This window comes from Mus pahari, chromosome 2 (assembly GCF_900095145.1).
Source record: "Mus pahari chromosome 2, PAHARI_EIJ_v1.1, whole genome shotgun sequence".
Taxonomy (NCBI): Eukaryota; Metazoa; Chordata; class Mammalia; order Rodentia; family Muridae; genus Mus; species Mus pahari.
The window spans coordinates 154,607,102-154,619,399 of record NC_034591.1 but is presented as its reverse complement, the minus strand read 5'-3'; the positions used below and the strand labels follow the sequence as shown (position 1 = coordinate 154,619,399).

General features: G+C 41.3%; 1 protein-coding gene across 4 annotated transcripts in view; it reads right to left on the bottom strand.

Moving 5' to 3' along the window:
- Positions 1-12,298, bottom strand: part of Pik3c2g (phosphatidylinositol-4-phosphate 3-kinase catalytic subunit type 2 gamma) — a 333,974-nt gene that overhangs the window by 123,617 nt on the left and 198,059 nt on the right. For all 4 annotated transcript variants that reach the window (XR_003843304.1, XM_029535677.1, XM_021191148.2 and 1 more), the window contains one exon: positions 1,392-1,572. Coding sequence is in view for 3 of the 4 variants with exons in the window: in XM_029535677.1 (XP_029391537.1) it covers positions 1,392-1,572 (181 nt within the window). In the remaining variant the exon portion in view is untranslated. The remainder of the gene's footprint in view (positions 1-1,391; positions 1,573-12,298) is intronic.

Below are 12,298 nucleotides of genomic sequence, written 5' to 3'. Positions count from 1 at the left end.
AACATTCTGCCAATGCATTTAACTAGCTATCTTTTTTTTTTTTTTTTGGTCTAACATTAGAAAATAAATGCCTTAAAGTAATATAGAGAAATCAAAGGGCTTAGAAGGTGCTACTTGTCATATGTCTGAAGTATCCTTGTGGTATTTATATGTTTCCTATTGAAGAATACATTCCATATTTGCTCATTTTATTCTGCTTCCTCCCACATCAGTGAAATAGTATAGCCATGGGCATTCTTATCAAAGGGAATAAGATTTCTAGTGGAAATCCTAGTTTGGGAAACAAATTTAGGGCATTTTGTGTGTTGTGATTTTTATGAAGTCTTAAACATTCTTGTTGATTTTAGACAGTGAGTTATGAGTTTCCTTGAAAATAAGACTATGTTTTGGTCATATTTAGATCCTTATCTTCTTGTCAGTGGTAGGTAATCAATTGGATAACATTCTTTATGCAGAAGGTGGCTGTCCGCTGCCCTCCTGAGTACGTAATACGTAGCATCAGACTTAAAACAACTTTCTTAATGGTCCCTATCAATGAAGAGAGCTAATGATGCAGCTAATTAAAAAGATCCAATGTGCTTCATTTATGTCAAGAAAAAGAATAGTTAGATGCAGTTACGCCAGCGAGAAAGAGACAAAGTATTTTAGTTATTGGGGATCTTCATAAAAATATGACTACCCATAGTACTGTTGGAATTTGTTTAATTAGATTTATTTGTTATCAAAAATGGTTTTTTAGAACAATATAGAGCTAAATTGTGATTTTTCTCCCGTAAGCCTGATGATAGTGGTGCTGTGTTAAGCTTGTAACCTCAGCGGTCTGTGGAGATCACGCAGTAGTTCTTAAATGCTAAGAGTATTTGCTGATCTTCCAGAAGAGTCGAGTTCTGTTCCCCAAGCCAAAGTCAGGCAACTCACAACTACCTGAAACTGCAGCATCAGGGGTCAACTGCCGTCTTCTGGCCTCTGGGAACAACTACCCACACATGGGTACACTCACACATGTGCACACTCACACACATGTGCACACTCACACACATGTACACACTCACACATGGACATTTTCACATTTACACAATTAAAAGCAAAATAAAATTTAAAGAAAAACTTTTTTCATCAGGATATTTTTTTCCTTGCTCAAAATTCTTTCAAGTTTGAGTCTCCTTGCCATGGCAACCCTGTGTCAAACACGAGTACTTACCAGTCATTTGTGTTCCAGTGGTTGAGACTAATATTAACTTTAAGAAAAGTAAATGAAGCAAGTTCTTAATTTACACTTCTTTTTAACTAAGTGTATTTGAGGAGTCTGTTGTCTAAGATATAAATCTGAAGCAGTTGACTCAAAAGGCAGACACCTCACACCATGCTAACAATTGACTTCTTTCACCAACCTTTTTCTGAGGGTCACTGGCCGATTTCACTTTTTCTCCAATATCACCCAGAAGTTTGACCAGTCTCTGCTCCTTGGAAAGCTCTTCATTCAGGGCTTCTCCTGCACAGAACTGGAGAGCGGCCAACAGCTCCTGATACCAGCTTTTAAAGTAGACTTCACCTTGTGCATCCCGCAGCAGCCTGGGGGGAAGCAGAAAGAAGACTTGTATCTAAAGTCTCTAAAGGAGGTTTTGTTTTTTAACCACCCCCCCCCCAGCAGAAACCATAAGTCCATTTCAGAGGAACCTGTCTGTGGTGGCTTGGGGCAGTTTAGCAGCTTAAAACAAGGAGAGTGCTGTGTGTTTGTAGGCAATAATCAGAGTTCACCTGATAGTTAATGAGCCTCCAAGAGAGAAGAATCAATGAAAAAGCTTCCCTTTCTCATTTCAATTCTCAGGGCTTTCTCTTCTGTCACTCTCCCTAATTCTATAACAAACCCTTAAGCCAGGACATCTCAGACTAAAATGTGGGTAGGATTTAGAATCACTTTTTGTTTTTTAAACAAGACATGACTCCATATTGTAACTTAGCTATGAAGCCTATCTTTTTGTCAAATTACCTACCCCGACCCATCACATACCTATGTACTGATCCCACCCCACCCTCAGCATGGCCCCAATAATCTGAAGGAAGACACTGCAAAGGTAAGAAACTGTTCTGCTTGTTTCCAGACATTTTTGGATTCAACTCTTAGCTCTATACTGTATATGCCAATTAAGCTGGAACATTCTTTGTGTGTGTGTGTGTGTGTGTGTGTGTGTGTGTGTGTGTGTTTTAGTTTTTTAAAGATGTATGTGTGTGTGTGTGTGTGTGTGTGTGTGTGTGTCTGTCTGTCTGTCTGTATGTATGTATGTATGCATGCAGGTGCCCTTGAAGGCCAGAAGAGGGTATCAATCAGATCCCCGGGACCTGGAATTATAGGTGACTGTGGGTCTTCCAAGTTGGATGCTGGGAACTGAATTCTGGTTCTTTGCAAGAGCTCCAAGTGCTCATAATTTCTGTGCATCACTTCTGACCCTGAATTCTCTTTCTTTATGTGTAAAATAATGATCCTCACTGTGTACAGTTGTGTAGAATGAAGAGTGCTGACATAATCAGGTATCTAGCACCTTGGAGCATGGAGTCCATCTGCATTTTGCAGCTTCCACATGTCAGCTTCTGTGCTCCTGGCTGTCTGTTGATGAACGGTGCAGATCGTGGGTGAGGGTACTCACAAGGAGAGGGAATGGTGACAGGAATTTGATTACTCTGTCTGCCACTTGGTAATTTATGTTGCCTTGAAAGCAATTACAATATGCTAAGATCTTACTTTCTATTATGCCCTAAAACACAAGAGCAGAATAAAAAGGAACAATTCCTTTGAAACTTAACCACTCTCAGATTGATTCTTGTAATCTTAATTAGTCTTTAATTTTCTCCCTGTTTGAAAGTGGTATTCAAGGAGCTAGAAAAAAACATGGGAGAATAATACTGGAAAAAAAAATGTTGCTTAGCATTATAGCAACAACAACATCAATAAGAACAACAACAACAACAAAAAAAACCCCAAACTAAACCAACCAACCAAACAAGCAAACAGAAAACCCACAAAAACAAAACAACAGAAACAACCAACAAACCAACCAACCAACTTAGCAATCAATCAACCAACAACCAACCAACCAACCAACAAACCAACTTAGCAATCAATCAATCAATCAATCAATCAACCAACCAACCAACCAACCAACCAAACAAACAAACAAACAAAAATAGAAGTATGCATTGTGAAGAAAGAAGGCTTTGCTTAGGCTCACAGTCTGAGGGCACCATCTACCACAGCAGGAGCATAAGGCAGCTCATCCCACCACAGCAATGATCAGGAAGCAGAAGCCATGAATGCTGGTGCTTAGCTCATTTTCTATGTTTTATTCAATTCAATATCTCTGGCCCATAAAATGGTGCTGTCTACATTTAGAGGTGGTCCTTCAAGTTCAATAAACACAATCTATGAACTCCTTAAAGACACAGCCAGGCGAGAGACTTGTCTTCAAAGTTAGTCTAGAGCTTGCCAACATGTTGACAGCTGGCGTAAACTATTATGGTAAGTATATTTCTTCATCTTTGTTTTTGTGCCCTTGCCCAACATATAGTATGCTGCAAAAGCTCTATCTATGCACACTGTCATCTGCTAAGCTCTCTGCTCTTGTACATATCAAGGTTAGTTGATCGAGTATGTGGTTTTAAAAATGAGTGCCTCTTCTTTCCTACGCTTGGGCAGAGCCACTTCATCTTAACCACTTCAATCATCATCCTAAAGGAAATACAAAATTGTGTGAACTAGCAAGTCTTAGTTACTTCTGGAAAGCATGAAAACACAAATACATAAAAGCCCCCAAAGGAGCCGAGGACCCATGGCAGGAATGATAGCTCTGCAGACAACCTGACCATCAAGGGAAGGGCAAACAATAAAAAGACTTTGATGCTCACTCCATGATGAGAGTTTCCAAGTGCCTGACAGGTCACAAATGGACCTCGGTATCATTTGAAGATTCCCAGGAAACGAGTGGCTATGGACATGGGCACAAATCTGCAAAGTTAGGCAAACCCATGTGCAAGGTATTTTACATAGAACTAAGCCTTCTGATGGGGTACTGCATCATTTTATGGTTTATTTGGGTTCAGTGAGTTAAGGAGTTTCCATTTCCCACATAAGTATTTGTCAGTTTTCCTACACCTTGAATACTGAGTCAGTTGTGCTCTGAACTATTATTTTACCCTGTTCCAGTTTATAAGTACAATTCCACAATCACTGAACTCCTGAGTATGTATGATCAAAAGATATTATTCTGCACTAATGAAGCCCACAGATTTTTACTAAAATAAATCAAAGAAAAGGTCTGTTTTAGGCTTGCTGTCATAAGGACCGCCAGAACTGGGTAGTTAATTGCTCTTTTAATGCTTTTATTTCTTATTCCATTAGAAAAAAATTGAATTTTCTTCTAAGCCATATATTTGCAGCCTTCCAGTTCAAGAAGGAAAATACCAGTTTGATTCCTTGTCCACAGCAGAGTAAAGCAGAAGAGGTTCGCATAGATAATATGTGGCCTTGACGTAAAGCACATCAAAGTTAAGAACTCTCAGAGGCTTCTGCTGTGATTATTCTTGGAAGATGTTGCTGGCTTAAACCCCAAATCACGAGAAGAACACACGCTCTCCTGGCGAAGTGGGGATCAAGCTCTACGTGTTAGGAGTTTGTTTTTACACATGGCAGAAATAAATTCAAGCAGTGTTAGCGATGACCACAAGGGGCCAGTTATACAGACACGTTTAATCGTCATAGAAATGAACAGGACCCTTAAGTTTCAACAACCGCAGCGATAGTTGGAGTGCACAGTTTTTGAGTGGGGTATAACTCAGTCGGGTGTCAGTGACCTTCCATCTGAGGATGGGCAACAGTCTTCATGCTGTGGTTTTCATTCATTGCTCCTGTTTATAAGAAACTAGAAATTAGTTGGCAACGGTCCCTTGAGCGTTACAGTAATCCTTTTTTTGGAAGAGATTGCCAAATAAAATGTTTAAAAAATAGAAAAGTGAAGGTCAAGGGACTGAGAACTATCAGACTCATTTAAAGAGCAGACTTTTAAGGATGCAGAGAATGTGATCATGCACAGACCCTGCGTTGAATCTCAAAATTCCAGAGACTGTTCTTCCTGTGGCCTGCAAGAACCAGCTGTGACCCAATTCCTTATCATCTTGTCCAGCTACCTTGATGAGTTTATAATAGTATGTCCCAGGCAACATTAAAACGAACCTACGCATGTAGAACCCAGGCAGTTAGGGAGGATTTATTATTATTATTATTTTTTTACTATGTTCAACATCATAGACAGGAAACAAGAGTCAAGGAAAGACAAGTTGGGTGAGAGCACATCTGTTAGGAAGGTATGTCCCTAAATTAAATGGCTTCCCCTGGACACAGAGATGCTCAGAATGGACACAAACCTGACAAGAATCAAATGAAGGTTTCCTTTGGATATTCGGACAGTTCTGAATTTCCTGCATCTGGGCACATTGCGAGCAACCTGAGCCACAGGGAAAGTAGAGAGGGTCCCCATCCCATCAGTCTACCAGCAGGACAGCTCAGAGAAATCACACCATCCAGTGTCCTCTACCTCAAAAGTCTCTTCAGCCTTTCTGTTCTTAATTTAAGTTCGCCCCAGCGTACCCTGCAACATAGGGGCTAGCTCAGATTTTTACCACTGTGAACTCCCTGTTCACGAGGAGAGGCATCGCATCCATTAACAGAAAGGGATGGAGTCCCATCGTGATGAGCAACTACAGGCTGCTCGAAGACTCTTGCTTGCTCCATCTTCTCCTGCATTTGTTGCTGTGATCTGAGGTGTGTCGACCAGGAAACTAGTGCTTGAAATCACTAGGATACTCTAGGATGTAAATTCTTCAAGGACACTTAGAACCCTGGGAGAGATAAAGGCTGAGATCCAACACTTGATAAGGAATTGTTAATATTAATATTTTAGTAGTATTATGGCTAATTTCATTTTAATTTCCTCTAACTGGCTGAGAGACTTAATTAGCACTTCACACTGAAGGGTGTGACATACCGTTGACAGAATCCTGTGATGGGTCCATTGTCAACACACAGAATTGCTCTTTCACAAATATTCATCATGTTAACATTGCACGTCAGCGTGAGTTATGACAACTATGTGCTTTCCAATCAACTGATATCAGGCACTACCTGTTTACCAATAATTAGCAACAACGTAAGTATAAACCTTCTCATAAGGAGAATGCATAGAAAATAGTAAAGTATTGATTTTTTTTTAGAAATTATTTATATTTTTAGAACTTTTAAATATAAGAGGTCTTCTATAAGAGAGTCAACTGACCCCACTTATGTACCTTAGCTATAGTTGATGATCATGTTTTGTCATAGGCAGACATTCGACTGTGCCCTCACTGGTTGGTGATCATGATTAATGGTTCCAACCCCGGGCTTTCTCTTCTGAAAAAGATTGTTCACCCCCTACTTTGCCATATGGCCCCCAGGACCTCCCTGTAAGCACAGCACACTAATTGGGACCTTGCCAGCTCAACTATGTGGTTTGCCCTGGTGATGACGACCCAGGAACCAGATAGATGGTGTGCTCTTGTTATACAGATAGGCTGCACATTCTGTTGCAGTTTAATGGAGCCTCTCGTAGCTCTGCTTTCAGCAGGGAGAAGATTCAGGAGCTGTTTCTCGAAGGCATAGGTTCGGGGACCCTGTGGATCAGAGGTCAATTTAGGTTTTCAGAGCCTGGGGAAGTGAAGGATGGTGCAGCCAAGAAGTGTTGCTTGCTGCAAGTTTCTGCAACCTGGACACACCTGGGTAGCTATGGTAACAGTTGATAGCCAGGAGTACTGCTGCACACCTATAGTCCTAGCACAGAGGAGGCAGAGGCAGTCAGATCTCTGTGAGTTCCAGGCCAATCCGGTTGACTTGGTAAGTTTGAGGCTATCCAGGGCTGCACAGCTGGAATTTGTCCCAATTTTAACTTAAACAATGGATGAATATGCCAAAGGCCATCCTTCCCCCCTCCCCCGCCGTCTCCTTCTTCCTCTTTTGTTTTTATTTTCATACATTTGTTTGAATCATTCCTTTAAAATGCGGAAAATAGTTTTTAAATACCATCAGTGTCAGCACTGAGGATAATTGGGGCAAACCTAATTACTGAAAAATAAATAAAAAATTATCTATTGAGCTAGATGAGTGATCAGTTCCCACACACAGAAAAAAAGAAGAAAAACTTGAAGCAATAAAAATATTTTTTTGTTATGGATGATAAAAAGCCACGGAGAGCATTTAAAATAATGGTTTGGCTTGGCTCACTTGAACATGTAGATGCTCTCACATTACTGAATTTTTATTGTTATTTTATTACAACTAGCATACTTTTTGACTCATTTAGAACTCTGAATGGGTCTATATGCCATCTGTTGCTTTGTCCAGCCAAATGTCATGGCATCTGAAAGGAGGTGGTCAGCTGGAATATATTAGGCATCTGAGAAATGTTGAGGCTTTTCAGGGTCTACAGAACAGGGTTAAACAAAGGTGAAGGGCCGTAAGAGGGGTGTCTATACATTCCTGGGAAACTGTGAGGTCCACTTCAGTGGCAGCATCTGAAGCCTGGTATGCCGAGCTGGGATGGATGGTTGTGGATGAAGAACCACCTGAATCACCGCGTGGAATGATGCATATCCTTGTTGCCTTGAAGATGACGACAAAGACTTATCTTGTTCTGGATGTGGGGAGGTGACTCTCTTGTCTCAGGCTTGGGAATCTACTGCAGATTAACTTCCCCAGGGCTCTTTAGGAAATAGACTGATGGCAGTGCTACACAAGACAGTCCTCCTATTGGGCACTTTCTATATGTTCGCAGATAGTTGCTTGAAAGCATGATGACCACGGAGTCATCAGTATCCTGGGACTGGAGTGGTTCTGGTATAACATTTATCCTTGAAGAGTTAAGTGTGGAGGGAGGCCCACAGAGAGTCCTTTATAGAGATTCAGGTGCATAGAAGCGTGGAAGCCTGCCCCTTAGTGGAAGGTCTTGTCATTCACCCTGGTATTATGTGAACAAGAAGCGAAGCCAAGGCTGTCACATTTAGAAGGACGAGTAAAGGACTGGGTAGTGGTCTGAAGCCTGGCTTTTTACACAGTAGGGTTATCGGTTACCATTTTTTTCAGGTTTTAAATAAAGTTGTGAAATGTAATTGTGTATGACCACATATGTGTAGGTAAAGGAGGATCCAAACCAGATCTCCCTCTATGAAGGTACACCCCCGCATCCCCAATCCCTCACACCCCTACCCCACCCAAGAGCTCATAACTGATAATCACAGCATTGAATTTTTTCCCAGGCAAAAATTATCCATGGATGGCATCCAGCTTGGGGGATCATTAACAACTAGGTTTGCTGTCTTGCAATGATACACTCTTAAGATCAACAGGAGGCTGCAATGGAAAATGCTATGCTAAGCAGCTCTAAGTTCCCTTCTGAGATTTCTGAACCTATAAGTGAAAATTAAAATGCCTTCCACTCATCCTGCTGAGGGGTATTGTTCACCACATTCTAATCTACTCATATGGACTCAAGCCTCATGGTAAGTAGGCGGAATAACTGGATTTAAGAGCAGAAGACCCATCTTCCTCATTCCCATTTCCAGGGCCTTAATATTCGGTTAGTTCTTTTTGTTCAAATCATTTTCTTAAAGTAAACCCAGAGCTATGAATAGATGGTAGTGAGCTCCCTCGGAACGCATTCCCATGTTACTACCATTCTTGTTAATTTGGAAAAGAAACATCACTGGAGGAATTGTGGCTTTGGCTACACAGATAGAGCTGTCTATGAAAGCTTTCTACCTTCATCTCTTCCTTCCCTGAAATCTAGAATTCTTCTGGTCCCTCGCAGCTTAAATCCTAACCCCCTTCTACCCTGTCTTGTGTCCTTGGCTCCTGGCTATTCCTTGTCCTTCTCATGTCAGTCACACACCCTCATTGTGACTCACATTCTCCAGAAATGAGTATCACATAAGCATGGAGTTGAATGACATGTTGAGACCTCTGTCTCACTCCTCATTTGATTAGTTAAGGGAACTGAAATTAAGGATTTGCTCAGGGTCCCGTGATGGGAATGCCAAGTTATTGACCATTGTATAGAGCTCTTTGAACACTGTGCTTCTGTGTTCAAGTTCACTGTAAGGTGATCTTGGCTTTCCATCTGTTTCGACCATGACCAGGGGTTCGGGGGCATATAGAATGGTGGGAAGGGTCAGGAATCCACAGTCCAGCTTGAGGACTCTACTCTGATTCTTATTGCTGCTCTCAAGCATTCCCCTTACACACCAAGCCCCTTTCCCTGTTACATTAGGCAATTCACACAGCAGCTCTGGGTATCAAACCCTTCCATCCCAAAGGCTAGAAGGCTACTATGGTGCGTGGACATTGAACAACTAGCCCAGGTTCAAAGTCGGAGGGCTGAGGATACAAACTGACCCAGAACCTGTACTCACTTCTCTGAGGCTGTACCTCCTGACAGTCTGACAAGGCTGATACCACCAAACTCACACTAACATGGAATCTAGCAATAATAATAATAATAATAATAATAATAATAATAATAATAATAATAATAATAATGCCAGCTTCATGTCCTATTTTTATTGGATCTGTTTGTCTTCTTTCTCTGCTTCTTAACCCACTGCGGCCACAGGATCTCACCTTGCTTTCTTTTCTTCCAAGATCTTCTTTTCACTTGGTTCTGCTACCTAAAAATTCCTTGCCAAAACTCTGTCAAAAAATCATTTTTTTCCTTACTTTTAAAAAAATAACATGCAATTTTAAATAAAAAAAATCTTGTTATACTAAATATACTTTTGTATGAAATGTTTTAAGGTTGGAAGTCTTTCTCCTTCCCATCCCACCCAAAATATGCATAGAAACGAGGACTCAAACTCAAATAACGCAAACCATTCGCCGACTCACTCTCGCTCCAACCCTTCCTCGCTTGAGAAAGTAAGATCAATGATACACTGTGGGAAAACCGGGTTGTGGATCTTACAGAACCTCAGGAGTGGACAGCATTGGTGAAGGGAGGTGGAAAAGAGGCCCAGGTGGAGAGGAATACACAGACGGCATCTGGGAATGCAGGGTTCCAGATGGACTGCACAAAGCTCACACATATTCCTTGCACGGCACACCTTAATTGGACCCAGGATTCCAAATAACTCCAAGTTATGGCAGAAGAGGGATGGGACCTCTCTAACATCAGCACGTGTACAGAGCAGTAAATTCTGCCTGACATGTAATTAATGCTCAAAGCCTGCTGGTGGAATTTTAAATTAGGCAGCGAGATGACTGTTTCCCCTTTACTCTTGGAAAATATGGCTCTGAGTTCCTAATTCAGTCGTTTAATTTATTTATTTCTTTTTCAGAGTACATGTACAGTTCTTTTAAAGGCAATGTCAGCAACTTTTTTCACAAAGTTTCCTTATCAAAATTTCTTAAAGCAATTCCTTTACCGAATGGAATGAATGTTTCATAAGAATAGCAACCTAATAATATAATAATAAAAAAGTCCTCTTTACCCCCTACCTCTTGTTCCCATGCAGCTCCTCTGGAAAGCAGTATAATCATCATGTTGTGAAGTGAACAGCTCAGGTGTTTGAACACAGCTGGAGGGGCAGGGTTCCAGGTGTAAGACGAGGCTGGCTTTGACATAGCCAGCGTTCTTGACACTTCCGTTTCATATCACAGCCAGGGTAGCCGCTTCAACCTTCATCTTTCAGGGTCACCAACAGCGTGGTTTGTCCTGCAAAGATTTGAAGGTTCCCTGGGATGCTTGCCACAAGATTTGGAGCTGTGTTTGAAGTCCTGAGAAATATCTGGGATGTTCTTGTTCATCCTCATGAAAGAAGCTGTCCCTTGAAGTGAGCTGGTTCTTTTCAATCCATTGCTTTCAGGGACTCAGTGAAAGCCTTCTGGTATCTTTTGAGACCTCCATGAGCTGCCTAGCTAATTGCCTGTTGACTTGTGTCATATTTTAGAGATCCTGTGACACCGGAATGTGCCTCATAGGCTGGCATCTCCATAGGACACAAATGCAGGAGCAGTACCAGACACTTCCCACTTCCGACATTGTCACGTGGCAGCTCCAGAAACTGCCTTCACCCTGAGCCTTTATAAAATGTCTGTTGTCAAACTTATAAAATGTCTGTTGTCAAATCTGTTGGAAGCCCTAACGCTGGAGAGATGTGACGATGGGAACTTTAAAGAGTTAATTAAGGTGAAGCAAGACCATAAGTATGGGTCGATGGTCCCACAGGCAGGGCTAGTGCCCTTGTGAGAAGAGGAAGGGAGGACTGTTTCTGAGGGATGCGCATGCAGAGAGAAGGTCACATAAAATAACTGTCTGTCTTCAAGTCAGATGCAGCCCCAGTCTTTTGAACTTTTGTCTTCCAGAACTACGAAAAAACAAATTCCTGTTGCTTAAATTACCTGACCATGTTATTCTTGTATTCATTAATTAAATTTTCAACTAACTTTGTAATATGTTTAGAATTATGGACTCCTAACAGATGTGTCTCCACATGTGTTTTCTTGGAATAATCAAACCTTTTTTCATAGCTTTCTGTGCAATAATATTTGCACAAAAATATAAGGCTCTTTTAAAGTACAATTTATTAATGTGTATTAATTCAAAATAATCTAAACATAAATATGTATGTGAAGATTTTACAATATTTTAAAACGTTTTTATTGATTCTTTGTGATTTTCACACCATGTACCCCAACCCCCCTCATCTCCCCATCCATCCAGTCCCTCCATATCCATGCTCTACCCTTCCTCTAGAAAAGAAAAAAACAATTAAAAAATAAAATAAAAGTTAAACCATCTCTCCATGGCAGCTGTAGTAGTAGTATGTTGCTGCGGTTCACAAAGTATATATCTTTTTGCCCACACAGCTTTACTTGCAAATGTTTGTTGCAGTGAGTCATTGGTCTGGTTTGAGGCTTCTGACTTCTGCTACACTGTGAATACTGGATTCTAACTCCTCTCTGGTAGCCTGTTGTTGCTTTCTGAGATAGCATGGAGATCCTGCAGCTTTGGTTCTGTAGGACAGGCCCCTTTGTGAGCTCTAGAAGTTCATAGATGGCATAGATGTTGGGGTGGGCTAACTCAAAGCTCTGGATCTGGGCCTGGGTGGTAGCTGAGTTGGTCAGCCAGTCAGCTCTCCTGCATTCAGGCCATGGGGTCAGCTATCCAGTACTGCTAAGGTGAACACACACACACACACACACACACACACACACACACACACA